The sequence below is a fragment of the Bombus pyrosoma genome, linkage group LG3 (genome assembly GCF_014825855.1).
Source record: "Bombus pyrosoma isolate SC7728 linkage group LG3, ASM1482585v1, whole genome shotgun sequence".
Lineage (NCBI taxonomy): Eukaryota > Metazoa > Arthropoda > Insecta > Hymenoptera > Apidae > Bombus > Bombus pyrosoma.
This window is the reverse complement of record NC_057772.1, coordinates 14,528,121-14,546,016: the sequence shown is the minus strand read 5'-3', so window position 1 is coordinate 14,546,016 and position 17,896 is coordinate 14,528,121. Positions and strand designations below refer to the sequence as shown.

At 40.8% G+C, this 17,896-nt stretch overlaps 1 protein-coding gene across 1 annotated transcript in view; it reads right to left on the bottom strand.

Annotated features, from left to right (window-relative positions):
• The window catches only part of LOC122565911 (zinc finger protein 395), a 94,271-nt gene that overhangs the window by 49,588 nt on the left and 26,787 nt on the right, over nucleotides 1–17,896 (bottom strand). The window contains exon 2 of the mRNA XM_043722429.1: nucleotides 8,482–8,642. Within this exon, the coding sequence (XP_043578364.1) occupies nucleotides 8,482–8,642 (161 nt within the window). The remainder of the gene's footprint in view (nucleotides 1–8,481; nucleotides 8,643–17,896) is intronic.

The following is a 17,896-nucleotide window of genomic DNA, read 5'->3' as shown; positions in this document are numbered from 1 at the left end:
ATAAATATGTGAGTACTCTATTTCTTGTAGCTTAGAACGTTTGCAATAGAGAAAGAACCTTCCTAATTCGTTTGGTGGTCGCACGATAGAAATAACATCGAGTCTTAGCACGTGGCGTACGGTTCCCAGAGGACGTGACATAGATACAGACGCTTCTTCCAAACGAGACAAATCGAAATAATAAAAGCTAATTAAGAGGCTAAAGCAACGTGATCCCACCAAAGAGAAGCAGTTAAAAAAAACGGGTTTTCAACGAAACTATCGAACGTAATCAACCTGAAATTTTGCAGCGTTATTAAACCACGTTTCAATCATATGTTAAATGTATTTCGAGTAAAGATAACGAATTTATTAAAAGAACATCAACTAGAGTGCCCGCGAAGAAATTTTCTGCCATCGTGTGGACCAGAATATATTGGTGTTAACAAGCAATTCAGTATGTTTACAGCGTGGAACCTTCTCCTATAATATTCTTAGACCAGTCCTACAGCCGAAACTCATTTATTTTCAATTAGCGTGGCTTCACAGCGTGGTCTTGTCTTTACGAACAACACGAAATAGCATTCATTAGCGGAAAGTGACTCGATAATGAATCTTGCAATCGCAAAGACGAGTCGAGTCTATTCCAGTGCTATCGTAGAACCTGCGAGAACTCTTACTTCTTGGGTATTTTGTCCAACTATGGACGCAAAAGATTAGTCTCATAACCAAACACATACTTGTAAACAAAAAAATGTAACAATATCATTTATTACGATAAAACTTCGTATATGATCCCAAATATATTATTTAAACATACGACCAGAGTAATACGATCGACTCGCTGTATAATAATCGCAAAATACGATAATCGCGAAATAACGCGAAAGTCATAGGCAAAAGAATTAAATCGACCTGACAAACGTATAAGAAAAGTCCAATGAATACTTCGACCCCTTTCTGCGCGTATAATACGCTCCTCGACGATAATAATCTCTGAACGGAGGCACAGAATGACCGATCCAGAGACCACCCAGTTTGACTGTGAGTAGAAGACGGATCGAGATCGACGCTGATTGAACTCAATTAACGCGTTAACGCGCGACCAACGAACAGATCAAAGGGACAACGGACCGCGAACTCGAAGGGAATTGGAAATGGGCCGATCGAAATGGGACATGCAGTAGTCCTGGGGGATGGGAGGGGTCGCTAGGTACCGGTAAGGCTAGCACATACGAGTACAGAACGTGGTAGTGCACCTGACCCATATAGCGACGCGGTATTGATCGACCTAATTCTGTAAAGCCGGCCACCTCCCCGCCCGCAGAGATTGCCGCCCGAAATTACGTAAGCTAACCTACTGACTCACTGCACCCGTTGCCGCAGCAGAAACTTTCAGTCGTTACGCCCGTGTCTTTCTACTACCAAACTCTAACACACCCTCTTTGCTATTCTCAAGTTTGAATCACGTTCGATGGAAAATCCACGAGTCATCGAGAAGCACGTGTGTAAGGCGAAAAAGAATGGGAGAATTTTTAGGGAATGTTGGAGAATTTCGAGGTTTCTGCTATACAATGGGGTTGTCGAGGTGAATCGAACGACTCTAATACGCCCTGTTCGTTGAATCTCTCGAAAGATTAAGTTACTAAACGATGGAATAGTCTCTTACTACGTATCATTCGCGTGTTTAACAAAATAAATACTTTTGGTAATAAGGAACGTCGTCAGGATAAGAAGAAACATCGAGACTTAAAAGGTTGGCGGCGATTTCATTCGCTTTTATTGTCAGAAGCTATAAATTCTGCTACGTGGGTGCAAAGAAAATAGATACACCGTTCGGTATAATTAGATGATCAGCTGGTCGGAGCATCCATTGCTTCGAACATTCCAATATGCTAACCCACCCATTATTATTTATCACCACTAATACTACTATTTCCATTCATTCGTTCAAGAAGGCAATTACAATCGCGACGCGGGTGAACACTTTTCCATACTGTCGTCGGTATGACATTAAAGAATCGTACTAGTTAAGGATTACAAACGTAGCGAACTAGTTTACGTACTTGGTAAGATCACTTGTTTCCGTTGTATAGAAATGTCATCGTATTAAATCGTTTCGATTACTTGTACACGAGATACTCCATACGAATAGAGTAAATTGCCCAAAAGTTGACTTGAAACACTTTCAACGGCGAAATAACTTAGCTAAAAAGGAGAACGCTGTGGCGGGCAATCAGGAAACCATAAAATCCGGTTAGTGAAATATTCATTGGCGAGCGTTCACTAGGAAGCAGACAACGTGCATAAGCGTCGAATAATTTAATCTCGTTTACGCTAAAGACCGCGATTGCGGGCGAAACGTGGCCGTTGAACGAGAATCGGTGCGAACGGATTGCCTTCCGAGCGCGAGCTCGTGAAGTTCATGAATTAAAAGCCGGGCAATCGATAGCCGTGGAATAATTGAATCTCATTGCACGCCGAAGACGATGATAATCGCCGCGAATACAGAACGATCCATCGTGAAAAAAGATCGAGTATCTGTATTACGTTTTTAATAAGCCTGAACGCGTTAATGATGGCTTCACAGTGAAAAAAGCAGCTACCATTTATCCTCGAGTATAATTAAAACGGAGCTTCGAGCGGTATTTGTAAATTGTATCTGTGCCTTAATCAACTGCCATACAATTTTTTATTTATTCCCGCTAATTTTTTAATTCTTTTTCTCGTGTTGGTTTACCAATATTCCTTTCGGCGTTCGTTGCTTACTATTCTCCTTCGCTACTAACGTTACTTTAAGAAAGGAAAGTAACGAAAGAATATTAGCTTTTAAAAAAATATGAACAGCCGAACACAGAACGTTCCATCGAAAAGATCAACATCTCCATTTTCATCATAAAAATCACAATTTATCCCTGTCACATTGTTATTCCCCCTCCTACATCGTGCTGTCAGAACAGGAAATTAAAAATCGCCTGTGTGGGCTAAACAAATGTAAAAGCGAACTAGAAATAAAATTTCAACTGCGGCGATAGAAAATTCCGCGAAATTCGATCGAAACTCGACATTTACAGAAAAATCACGATCTATTCGTACGTGCCACTATGATTCCTCCGTTTCGACGTTTCCCTTAACAAAAACTTCTAAAACTTCTATTCGTCAATTAGAAGATAAAATGCGAAAAAGAAACCTAAACTACGCGAAACTAAAATTAAAGCTCCAACGATCATCTGCAAACCACGTGACCAAAGAAAGCATAATAAGTAGTTGCCATTGGAAGAGAATCGCTTGCAATTTCGTTACGAGAGAAAAGCACGATCTTGCTCAATTTACGAACGTCGAGTTGCAGTTGCAATTGCGCTACAGAGTAGCAGAATGCCCTCGCGTGCATGATTGCGTGTGAAAGGCCAAACAGGGCCATCGTTCGTTCTACGAAACGAGGCTAGACGGTGAAAGAAGAAGAAGAAGAAGAAGAAGAAGCTTCGGATGAGTCGGGTTATTCGTCTTCCATGAGCAATCCTCGTTGTAATCCGAAAATTTTATCGATGAGAAGCCATGCATCATAAAGTTGCTTCTTGTCAGGAATAGTTCGAGTGAAAGGAATTTTCGAGGATGACGCTATTGTGAACGGAGAAGGGTAGGTCGGTCTACGGGGAATTTCAATTCAGTCACGGAATATTTTTGTTGCATTCCACTACACTTTCTCGATGAAAGAAACGATTAACAGGAATTAATCCGTTTCGAAGCTTATAATTGCGATTACGACGATGGACTTTTCAAAATCATTCTCGTTTGTAAAGAAATATCAAGAAACGCTAGCACTGGAGGAAAATATCGAGTATTTGACCCAAGATAGAATATGTCGGGAGAGCATGGAAAATTCCACCTAAATCGAAGACCTAATAACCTAATAACCTCATAACCTCGTAACATCGGCTAGTAGTTATCCCTTTGACCCATTAAGTACATGTACATTCTCATAAATCGTTCTCTCCAAACTTGAATACAATATCACAATCTATAAAACGATGACAGTTAGCTTGGCGAAGTTGTTGGTTCGTCGTCTATCGACGACAGCCGTGTTTAAAGAATTAAGCAAAAAGGCTAGATCGACTAGAAACACCATCGCTATGTTGATGCGTCAGGCCCAATGTCTTGTGCGCACGTCGAACAGCGAGCAGCAAAACAAAAGCAACGAGAATCAGCTCGAAGGAGCCCGGTTTGTTCAGCCTCGAGAGGCCAGTCACCGGTGATGAATTTCGCGCGAGATCCTTGGCCGCGACGCAAGGTCTCGTTAAAGCCGGTAGCCGAGGGGCCCCGCGTGCGCTTTCGTCATCGATACACCATCGAGACTGGAAAGGCATTCGATTTCTCTCGCGAGAGAGGCCGTGGTGTGTGTGACCTCTCCTTTCACGTGGGGCAGGTCGTGCCAGGGCCAGGTGCGACAACCTCGGCCGAAAACACCGACGCAGGCCGTCTACCTGCGTGGCTTCGCCCTCAGCTACCGGACGTTGCACCTTCACCCCTCTTCCCTTCTCGGTATCCCTCCTCTGGTCGAAGTCGTCCTTTGTGAGGAGGATGTTCGAGGCCTCGGTCGTGCACGACTTCGTCCAATGGGGGGAAGAAAAAAAGGTAAAAAAAGGAAAAGTCGACACCGAGGTCGTTGGCATCGTGAAACTGCCGTTCTACCCTTCTCGCTGAAGGGAGACGATTATGGCGGTGAAGAGAGAGAGAGAGAGAGAGAGAGAGAGAGAAGGAAAGAGACAGACAGACAGACAGACAGGCAGACAGACAAACAGAGCGAGAAGGAGAAACTGTGCGGCCGAAAAAGATGAGAGATCTCTAGACACGGGTGGGTGGAAAGATGCGAGTTTTGAAACTTCTCGACGAGAGGCTAGCTTTCGAGGGAATACGTCTCTTCCTACTTTTTTGATTGGATACGGTTGATGGATTCTTACAAGGATGTTAATGGGATTTGATGCGATAATGACCTGCGCTGTGACAGACAGTTCAAACTCGGGCTGCTGTTGTCATTTGAAAGCGCGATAGGTGTACGAGTATTGGCTTGGATTTATGATTCGAAGGTGATGTACCGTACCGTTGTTGTTAATATCATGTTATCGAAATATACCGCGTGTAAATTATTATGATGAAAGTTGTTCGAAGGCGAAAATGAAACGAAGGTGCGTAGTCATGTTTCAATCTCGATAGAAGTCGACATTAACTGTACTAATAACATCTATGTATAACCGGGCATAGTGTGGAATGTGGAACGTCAAAGCCTACGTGCATCACGGCAGGAACTCAATCAGTCAACCATTTCCGGGATATCGATCAAATACAAGAGGACCATGAGACGTTTCCGTAACATTGTACCGAGCACACGTACATGCATCGTTCTTTATTATAAAATAGAATATCGCAAATAAATTACCATGAGGGAAGACAGCCGCCGCAACGATATGTAAGTATAATTCTTTTCAAGCATCCGTTTCAACTTTTTTTCCATCGTTCAGCCTATTTTTTATCGGGAAAAGAGAGCTTATCTAAAGGACCCACGAGTGCATTAATATTCAACCCCTTGTGTTGCAGACAAACTCTTCTTACCTTCGAGCATGCATCGCGTCGTGAAGTTCCACGGGCAAGGAAACAATTCAACGTTCATTATTCAGCTTTTAAAAGTCTTGCCGGACAGATATATCCCCCTACGAAGTGCAGTCAAAGAGGTTTCAACGAACTAAGTTGTCTCATTGCGGTCGTACCACGCCATAAAAATGAAATTACGGTTTTGTAACGCTACAACGCGACTTGTTATTTCACAGTTCTCGGTCCTAAATCATAAAATCTACCGCTACACTTCTAACTAAGTAACTAACTAAGTACAGTTTCGGCTACCTTCGTATACGGCGCGAGACACCTGCAAGGATACACGGTTTAATAGCCTTGAGTCTCTTAAGGGTCGGAAAACATTGTTAAAAAGAATTTGCTTTATGTTATCGTATATTGTTTTCGGTAGCTTTCCTTCATGAAGTCATATATTTATTTTATTTCCACCTTTATGGGGGACATAAAAACTTAGGTCTAGGTTCATCGGTGACCTATAACAACAGCCAGAAATAAAGTTTTCATTAGCTTGGTATAAATACTCATTGATTTACCGCTTGGCAAAGAACATGAAGGAAAGTAACATTTTCAAGAATTTGTCACGCTTGCTATTTGTTTACCACGAAATAATCTGAAGTCTCTCTTTAAGATTCCTAAGCAGATTTCTATATAGATTTAAAAAATTTAATCGAACCATGGAAATGTCCAAAGATATCTGGCTGGTTAACATCAGTCCCTAAAAATCTTTATTTAAAAAACGTCTATTTGACAGAAACAAAATTTTCACCAATGTCAACTCCGTGTTAAGACCAAACCTCTGAAACGCTCGAATTTTTAAAATCATCCTTCGATCCGCCGAGTCATCGACCGCATAACTTCTCGAAATCATTGAACAGGAAAATCTTACAACTGACGAGTTGCTCGAGTTCTCGAAATCATCGAACGAACGAACCTAAAAACAGGACAACATACCCTGCTAGACAAAATCCCCGCCGTAAAGGTCAAAGCTCTCGCCCGCCTCCGTAGAAATTCCGCGCTCGTCGATCCCACGAAACGCGTTCCCCTCTGGCCAAATCGCGACGGTTGGATCGGATTCCGGGACGTTTCACGGGGGTGAGAGACGAAAGCACTTGAACGACTGCGTGCGGTGGAAAGGCAAGGGACAGGTGTCCGGCGAGGGTGCGTTCACGGTCTAACGATTGGCAACCAGACGCCTTTTAACGCTCCCCTGGTGCAACGTGTGGGTGCGCGCAGCCTTTTTCGAACTAGCCGGAGAGATACCTTCGATTTTTAGGCGGAACACGCACACACAGATCGAATATGGGGACGTGCACGCTTGTATACAGGGTGAGGCACGCAAAGCACGACGATAGAATCTTTCAGAGAATATTAAAAACGCCGGAAAGTGTTATTAGACGAGGTTGAAACCTATTAGGCGATTGATCTTTATTTAAAGTTTATTCTCAACAATATGAATGCACGATATAAAAAATTGTTTGTTAGTAAAACTGAGGTGTTTTACGAAGCCTGATATTTCTAGGCTATGTGAAAACATTCGGAAGATTTTAAAGTCGCTGATTCTTTCGCGAACCTTTTTGTACAGTCTTAAATATGCATAAGCGTAATGTATTAAGTTGTCCCAAAAGTTTCTTTCGTTTCATAAGTGAAATAATAGATGCACAACATTCTTTTATTTTATATTATTTCATGGATTTATGTATGATCCATTTTGTAGTAATAGAATAAAGTGGATCAAACATAATTCAATAAAATAATATAAAACAAAAAATGTTGTGCATCTACTACTTCCTTATAAAACTTGTCGAACGACCTAATATATTCTAAACGTAATTGAACGACTACAATTTCTTTTAAATATTAGCATAATCAAAAATATACGAAGAACACGTGAATTATATACATGTACTTTTTGATTGTTTCTTTCTCACCTGTATTCTTGAATGATTTTGAATATTTCATTGAATTCATTTCCATACACATTCACGCGGTTTCTAATATGGTTGTCGCTATGTATTTTCGAGATGAATTTTTTAGAACAGCGATCTTGAAATCTTCTTTACCTTAAAAAGTTTTTCTCTTAAAGAACTTTAACTTCGTTTGCCACCAAACTTTAACTTCGATACCACCAAAAATGTCTAACCGTTGCTCTTTGCACGACTCACCCTGTATATACGTATGTATGGGTGTGGTATGTGTTTACGTGTGCGTGCACGCAGGCTCACACGAACCCACGCTAATCTAGCGTGGAAGGGTCCGAACGAACATCCAGAATTTTTCGAAGGGAGAATTTCGCGTTTGGTTACGACAATAGACGTATATCGTCTTCACGATTTTCACAATTTTGGCTTCTTCGCTTTAAAAGCAAATTTTTCGAAACTCCTTAATGATCGTGGATCACTTTGTACTTTTACTTCCAAAAATATCAATGATGCTTGAACCGTGTCAAAGCAAAGTAAAATTAAAGCAAAGCAAACGAATCTTATGTCGTATCTCGTTCGATAAGATTTAATTGAATTAAGGTCGATGGATTGCAAGAGTTGAATTATACTTACGATTTGACGATTAATGTTCTAACGGAAGGGTGTAGCTAGCGATGATCCATTGGATTTTGGGAATGGGAATTGCGAATTCTTGAGAGCGATAGGAGATCTACAGATATTGGTTTCGAGTTAGTTGGCTGCCGAAAGGATCGTTGCGAAGATGAAAGGAACAGAAAGATAGAAGTGCAAAGGTTTCGTGAGAGAGAAAATGAACTGTCAAAATATTAAGAAGATTATAAGACATCTTTTCTGTGAATTACCATTATCCGAATGACGGTTCGTGCGATATGAAATTGATATAAATGAAGTGAATAAATGGGACCAATTAGAGACTTACCCAATCACATGTGGTACATCGATGGAGTGGGAAGACGCCCGCTTACGATCACCAGCCATATCGGCGAGTCTAGCGAAATCTGTATCCTGATCAGCCAGTCGGGCGCTCTTACGTGACTCGAGCAACCTGACCTCGTCTATACGTTTAGTCAGCCTCATCGTCTGCAACAAGATCAACGTACTCCCATAAGATGAAATGTCATACTCAAAATTCACACGTATTATAAAATTACCGGATTTTAGAAAGCAAACACTCTTTTTCCAATCTACGTACATATAGCTTGACTCTCGTTACCAACAACACATTGTAATCTATCATACTATAATAATTCTTAGGAATGACAACCGGATTGTCATATTCGATTCTCGGGAGAAAGTTTGAATTTTTGAGCGGCACGCGATTCCCACTTTCCCCCGATTCACCTGCGCCGGCCGGTTAATCGCGCCACGCCGGTGATTACTTCCTCGTAATTACTCGGTTCGCGAGCAGCATTCCTGACCAAGGAGCGAACTAGCCCCGAGAGATACGCGTTATTCATGCGCGAGTTACGTCAGCCTGTGTTTCCCGCATTTGCAATGTTTTATTTGCGTTTTCCTTCGCTTCCTCTTCGATACGACTCGACTTGTCTTCATCCACCAGAACAATCTGATATAATTATCAAACGAAACGTCGAACGATTTCCACGAGTTCTCGTGCGAACGATCTTGCGCGCTAAGCTTTATGGATATTCGAGACACTTTTCGACGATTCACGTAGCTCGTTGATAGATCGCGATATTTCGCAGAATTTCCATTCGATGATATATGACGTAGGTGATATTAGGTTGTCGGAAAAGTTTCTTTTGTTTCATAAGATGATAATAGGTGAACAACAATTTCTGTTTTATATTATTTTATTGAATTAGGTATGATCTATTTCGTTATATTTCTATTATTACGTTCGTGCATAATTCAATAAACTAATATAAAACAAAAAACATTGCGCGTCTATTATTTCCTTATAAAACGAAAGAAACTTTTCGGACAATCTAATATTACTGTTCAAGTATAGGTGAAGAAGATGTTGAGGAAATCCTTGGAATCGACTTTTACTCGATTGAACAATGCGAATTAACTAGAGAAAAAAGGAAATTGCAAAGGAAATATTATCTTAACGCAATTTCGAGTAACAGGTCGACTGATTTAATAAATTAACGCAATTGCAAAATTGATGACGATCCAATGCACGTGCAAAACGAAAAGGTAATAAATCGAGCAAGTTACGCAAACGACGTAACCCATATGTTACCTTTCTAATCGCAATAAAACAAACAGAGGCCGGATATCATTTGAATAATTGCCAAGTTCGCGATTCCACTCGACTTAAAAATCTAGAAACTCGATAATAAGAGATAAAATGTACAGCCGTATTGCCAATCGCAAATTCCTCTGTAGACCGTTCAGATGAAAAATGGACGATGAAAGATGACCGGGCTGAGGCATGATTCACATCCAACTTCTGTTGCGCTATCGCAACGAACGAGGCTAATTTAAGCGATTTAGACGAACAAATTTATTAAACGTAATCTTACGTAGTTTTACTTTTCTTATTATTTGTTCTTTCCACTATACGCGGCAGTGGACAAAAGCAAGTTCAAAGGATAAGCGGTAAGTGGAAATACCATAATCTTACAAAGAAAAAGCGAGATTGTATTTGGATAAAAGCAATGAAGAGGTACAAATATATTGACCATTGTCGGGCGGGTGGTGGTTAACCGAAGCGAGTTCCAATTAACGCGTCAAACGCATGGGAAACGCAAGCTAATTGATTGGTATTAGACGTCGTAATAATAGATGAACAGGTACACGAACACGAGTTAACTCTACACGCGGGCCGGGAAACGAGATCGCCGGAACGATCAGCTCGTTTTTCCTCGAGAAAATGTATCAGTTGAAAAATACCAGTACTGTTAGGCGTATGATGGATACTCTCTTAATGAGAGCTCGCTTACTCGGAAATGTTTTCCATTCCTTTGGTTGCTCGGCAGGCGAGAAATTTGTATAAATGTTTTCTTGCATAATTACCGAGTAATTTTATCGATGATATTAATGGCTTCACAAGTTTTGTAAGGTATACATTTCTGTTGCAGTAATTTCCTCTACTCGCACACGCACACACGCACACACAGGGTTTATTATATTATTTTTTTCTAATCTTCCTTACCAGTGACTTTTTTCCAAATTTTCCGCTAATCGTTCCTTCGATCCATGTCCTATCGCACAATATGAGAATTGAAGGACAGAGAAACAATATGTTAATTCTAAAATACGATAAAATAACCAGCTAACCGTAATTTAGCTATGCAAGAACACGGAATTTAAAGGAAACTTGTTCAAAGTAATCGAACCACGGTCACGAATGATCCAATGATTAATGCGCCATAGTAAAAAGTGCATCTAAAGAGAAGAAGCAACACAATGAATGTGTAGAACGATCTGAAAATCCGAACACAGCGAGGAAATGGTTGCTCCATCTGTCGCGCAAAAGGAAGAAAGGGTCCGCGTATCCGGAAACGTTGAACTCCGCGCACGTATACGCGGCCACGCAGAAAACGATCGGAACCGAGCCAGCAAACAGTTTACCCGTGGCAACGTCGTCATTATATTCGCATTATCGTGCCTCTGGCCGGGCGACTTGCACAAATGCATCCACCGTACGAGCTGTCGAGCCCTTGGAAAAAGCATTCACCGGGTTTCCAGCCGATTCAAACGCGTGTATCTCGAACTTATTCGCTCGCACGCACTGTACGCGCTTATAATTGTACGGAACGCGTGATACAGAGGCTGTGCAACTACCATGCGATCAGCAGCCTCTCGCTACCGACCCACGACTATCTTCTCAAAAAATCGAAACCGCGAATTCCAAAACACCGCAAGTTCACAACCGATGTTTCGAATCGGAAGATCAGTTTCTTTGTTATTCTTAGTCAGCTTATTCAAAAAATGATATTTAAAAATAAATTCTTTGTAAGAAGAATGGGTGGATTTTGAGAACGTTTGAGAATTGGAATAGACTCGTGGGCAACCATGTTGGCGTTCCTCGAGTTCGTAGACACGCTGATTTCTGTGCTTATACTTCAGTGATAATATATCGAGAAGAAATCAGGGTAAATATATTTTCATTGTATTTTTGGTTAACCTAAACGTGATACTGTATACAGTGGCTACAGAAGATATTGGCACATATGCGTATTTTTCACCAAATTTCCAATTATATTTATTTTGGATAAATATAACCGAGGATAAACACGGTTGATCTTCAGCCTTTTTGCCAGATATTATAATGCAGCGTTTCTTGCGCGAAAGTGCTGCGTGTTAGTGGCGTTTAACCTTGTTCGAGAGAATTAGATTTGGTCTCGTGTCGATAGGTGCATTAACCGGTTAATGGCATACTAAATACTATGTGTATACAAATACAGGAAATTAATATCCGCGTTCGGTGTTGGCCGTGCGGCTACATTTACATCTTGGCTACTTTAAAATTCATCGACGATACGATTATCCCTTGGTTTCGAATGAAATTTAATGACCGGCCTGCCTGTTCAATGAAACCAACGATTTCAATTATCTTTTTTCTGCATTCTCTTGTAATCTCGTTTAAGCGTATAAAATTTTCCGCTTTTCTATCAAGGCGTACATATTTTTCAACTCAACATACAGAGAAATACGGATATTACGCTTCAACTCTAACGATAGTATTTTTAAATAGTCGTGGTGTTCTTAGAAAGAAGAAAGAAGCTTATTTACGAGGATATGTACATATATTGAAGAAAGTAGAACAATACTAAATCTATACAGCCATAAACTTAGCACCCAGCAACCTAGAAATTCAACAAACTGTTGCGCTAAGACCCTTAAACTACATATTCGTTTTCCCTCAACAACTGTGTGCCAACCCAATAGATCCAAGATATTCAAGTGAAACAGCCATCGAAAATTTTGACTGGTTCTAATTCGATGATCAAGCATTCTATTTTTCTTGTAAACGACAAGCCACGTCTTTCGAACATCTTTTGGACTTCAATCGTGCGTGCGAGAGAAGTTAGCCCGAGCAAAGTGTTTAAATAGCAACTAAAAAGATAAATTACAAGGCAAAAGGTTAATCATCCTCCAAATAAGAAAAACCGCCTTCCAAGTTCCTCGATTCCTCGATCTATCAGCCAGTTGATGAAATCTCGTCCATAAAAAATCCATAAACAGTAGCGAAGTATAATAATTCTAGGGTAATAATTCTAATTTTATTAGGGTTTGTGGGATCCATACGGGGTCTACTACCGACTACATCGATATTTCCAGTCCGAAATCGGCCGATCCACCTCTGCGGAAGCCTCTTATATAATTTTAATCCGGCCGGTGACCGGCAATGGGACGAGATAGGAATCACGCGTCGCTGAATTCGGCATGTAAATACGCCATATAACGAATGTTACGCATGCCACCACGTTCCCACTCGAAATTCTCACTGTCGCGTTGCCTCACGCACACCGACTACCGTTAGAAATCAATTTCGAACGTAAATTTGGACGGGTTGCTGTAATAAGCAGCCAGCTTCCATTCTGTATATATTTTTAGTAGAATATTCTATTTCGAAGAAAATACATATTTTATAAAAAGAAACAACTGGAAACTATAGATAGCTCACGATATAAAATTCTCTAATGGTTCGTTTCTATAAGAGTGAAAAAAATTTGCACGATTCAAAATTCCCTATTTCTTAAACAAATTTTAAATTCAGTATACTGATAACAACTCTCTCTTCCTCTCTTTTTCTCTCTGATTTCACTTGTCATCGTATTCCATATAAAAATACAAATTTGCTTGTCACACTCGCGTTTCTCGGTTTTAGTAAAAAAAAGTAAAAGTTCAATGAACAGAAAACGCACAACTTATGCGATAACAGCGTATCAATTACAGATCATCGAAGCAAAGATTGCGTAAATTCGGAATCAATGACGAAGATTAGTAGACAGAAATAAAATAAAATGAGAGAAAAAAAAGAGTAAAATGAGAGAGGAGAAAAAGGAAGCCTGTGCGCGAGGAAGATATTTTCCAAGTTGCAAGTACCAACTACCCTCGATTGTTAAAATATGTCTGTACGTCTGTACATGCAGCTGGCAAACGCTTTTTCGAAGCTAATCTACGCGTAATCGAAGCTAATCTAGCCGAAAAACGCTCCGCTTTTTATTTTCATTTTTTATCGGTCAAACGCAGTTCGTTAATCGCTCCATCGTTCTACGGGCCTCCTCGTGAATGGAATCTCTTTTCGCGAACGCGTGATGGGAATCGACTGGAAGTTCGAGCTTTTAGGTGAACCAAACGGTCTACTGTGCAGGCGGCATTGAGTTTTGTGCGCTTGTGAGCGTGTTGTGAGGATAGCGACAATTCCTGAAGGATTTAGTGCTCGAATTTGTGAATTAGGAGCTTCAGGAGTACACGTGTATATTGGGTGTTAAAATGACACGATCCAAGAAGTTTCGATCAAGAAGATACAAAATCAACGTATAATTACCTACAAAAGCTCTTCGTACGCGTGATAGAAATGCCATAGACGTAGAAACAAGGAGTAGAAATAGTGTGAAATTCCAACTTGATCGAATCCGTATATAATCGCGTATAACTGTACTGCGTAGACTAATTTCGCGAGCATAAATCAGCAATCGTGAGCGTCGTGACACGCTCATGGGACCGCAACTACCGCGTTTCCCTACGCAGATTTAAGATTCCGCGTAATTGCAAAAGACTTCAACGTTTGATAACGAGCTGTTCCCTCAACCCGCGCCCCCTCAAACATGTTCACGCGGCATGGAACGTGTGCGTACAAGCGAGAGAGGCGTTCAAGGCCGACCAGGCTGACACCGATTAAACATTAGGAAAGCGGAACGCGACGACGTCAGAGGCGAAGAAAATATACGTCTATGAGGTTCTCGAGACTAGTTTCATTGGTTTAAAGCCTTCAGCTGAGTAAAATGTTTGCAAAAGTTGGCTAACGTGAATTTCAATCGGTGGAGCTACGAAGTGTACGAAGGATTCTGAACACTTGTGAATTGTGAACGTTCGAAGCAATGTTGTTGCAAGACGTAAGATTGCAAAATGGAGTAAATAAAAATTGTGGATACATAGGAATATTTTAAATAATCGTAAGTAGAAGTTAAAGTTGTTAGAAATTGTCGTTCGATAGTAGTAGCGATAGTAATGGTAGTAGATTTAACAGTAAATCGTGAATGGTATAAGGAATTTAAATATATGGAGATGCGTATAATGGACGTGATATGGAAAAATATATAAAACATGCAAAGCAGTTATTATAATACTTAAAGGATGAAACAAAATATTTTTAGTTGCATCGGCGAAAATGTCAATTTCCACGGACCTCCCCTACTGCCTTTTAATAACATCAATGCTGTTAACCGTTCACCGCTGTTAACCGCTACAAATTGCCCACAAATTGTTCACATTTCTCTTGGCGGTAAAGTAAGATAAAGTCACAAGTAAATTCAACCAGCAATCAAGAGTCGTTTAATAGAGCAGTATTTAAAAGTGTCATTGCAATAAACAGAATCCTACTACGTTAATTCGCTGCAGTCTATTTCAGTTTCGACGAAAACTTTTGCCAACGTTTCGGAACACAGAAATACGGGTTTGATGGGTAGCCGCTTTAACACGGCCGATCTCTCGTTATCGAAAGTCGATATGCAAGGAGGAGGAGGCCGGTCGGTCGGTTGCGGCCTTTTTTCCGCTTGAACTCTATCACCTTCGTAGCGGTGGCTTAAAGGCCAGCAGGAGGACGGAAGAACGTTCAAAGGTCATACGCAGACGACGATCAAAGGGGTCTGCCGTATGAGAACAGAAAGAAGCGTATCGAGGTGTGCCGGGAAAACGTGGGAGCAGACAGGGAGGAAGAAAACCGAAGGAAAGGAAGAAATCTATTGAAAACGAGGAGCGGTAGTGGGGACAGCCGGCTGCAAGAGGAAGTACGCTGGAGGTCGCCATGCTCTCTGGCCGTGAGCCACGTGCGCTGCACTCGACCGCACTTTCACCGTCCACTTTCAAATTTCTCCCCCTCCTGTGCCCGCGATTTTTCTCCTCCACGCGTTCCACGGCTCTATCTAGGCTTATCTGAAACAGGATAGAAGACGGTCTACCGCCCTATCTCTTTCCATTCATCGCAATTTTGCCCCGACGCGACGCGACCATGGGATTTCGACGTCGTCGTGTAAGAAGTCGTCGACCTTTTCACGGTTCCAAGACCGAATTCTTACGCGAAGGATCGTCGCCTTCCTCCTGCGTGCATACCACAATGTGACGCATTTGTTGTATGTACAGGAAGTTTCACAATTTGGGGATACATTTTCAAGGAAAGAAAAATGTTCGATACGATATACACAGGCTCGCGAAAGTACTCGAACGCTTGTGAATAACTTGTATGGAGATGTATACGATTCATATTCAAACGAACAAGTTTGTTATCGCGGATTTTAGCCGAGCATGAATTTTTATTGTCTCTTTTTAAGTTAAGTACGTCAGCGTCTTTCAGAAGAAATCGTAGTTTACTGCATCAAGAGGCTCGCCGTACGACCTTTGGCCGATTTAACTGCATTAACCGCGTTAATACCCGTAAACGCCAATTAATTTTATGATTTTTAACCGTTTACAATCCTCCTTCGGATACAATATTAATAGACAACATCCTCATGATCGCGAACGATATTAACCTAATTGCATACTAAATGATTATATACCCACGAATAATAACAAGAACAGCAACAGTGATAATAGTAATAACGATAATAATTTTATTATATTATTTTATTTTATTAATGATTTTATTTAAGTTGCTAAAAAATGGAATCTGTTTTTGTTTTGATACACAAGATCTGTATGCCAATTTTTCCCCAATTCTCTGTATCCAAATATTTGAAGGGATCTGTATACGCATGCGAGTATCGGTTGCCGGCTTTGAAAACACAGTTGCGTAACAATTCGTTAGATAACTAGACACGAAACTCGTGGCTCGTGACGTCGCGAGACTCGATTCGCTACGAAAAATTTCTCGAACACGGTACGGAGCAAGTGTGCCTGATAGAGGAGGAATTCTAAATTAAAACTTCGCAGCAGGTCGGTTTTAAGCGTGCATTTGGTATTGACATTGATTCTCCTCCTGTGACAAGAATTCTGAATACTGCGATTTAATGTACGAGCATGCGTATAATGTGTTTTGTGAAATATCGTCACTGAGATTTATTGGAATCGACGTTTCTCGATTCTTCTTATCGTGCATCGTATTTGTATTATATACCGCGATGATTGATATTATTTCTTCCGGAATATAAAATGACGACCGGAAGGAAAGATGAGCGCCCTTCCGTCAGGCAATTCTCTTATTCGAGCTACTTTATCTTCTTATTAAATCGGACACTGAAAGTTCCACTGTACTACGTTGCATTGTATGTGACGTAGTGTTAGTAGTAATGCAAAGTAAAAAATTATTCAACGTACACTCAAGACACGATAGTAACAGGTTTCACCTGTTATTCACAACTTCTATACTCTACTGCAACCAATTACACGCTTCATAAAATAAGAAATCCTGTTCCCAGTTAAAAAGCAATGGCTGCTAATTCGCATCGAACAAATCCAAAACGAAACTCTTTCCAAGCAAAATGACGTTCTAACTTATACACTCTTGTTCATAAATATGAAAACATGTACGGTAGATGTGAGGGGAAATGAGGCAAATCTGGTAAATTATAGTAAATTATTACCAATGTTGATTCAATATGCTCGATATTGAATCCGTATCCATTGCATTTTACGATTACTTGAAATTTTTGTATTCCATAAAAAAGGCAACCCACGTTGAACCAACCCAAACTCGATCAGATTTTCTCGAAACTATGGTAAAACACCAGCGATCGACATCGACCACTCGGCAATCGGAAAGAGAAATCACGCTTTTTATCCAGCTTGAAATTAATGAAATTAGGCGCAGTGAACAGCGTGGAGAAATTTTTTTTTCAGAATTTTATTCTCCCGGATCTCGCTCTACATCCCCACCTTCCTTCTTTCCATTTGCCACCAATTTTTTTTTCTTTTCTTTTTTCTTTTTCTTCTTTTAATTGTATCCCGTGAACCCATTCCGGATACGAAGCAACGGGGATACAATCGAAACGAAATATTCTCGAAACGTTCTCGAGGGAATGACTCTCGTCGAACGACGAGCAGGACACGGTGGCTTGCATGGTTTGTGTTCACCGCGAAGTGGGAGGTTGCGAAACGCAATGTCGGGTGAAAGTGCATTAGCTTCATTTCACAAGGTACTCTGGTGCCGCGCTGCGGACGCCGAATTGCTTGCCGGCAAAGAGTTTCGCGAACGAACG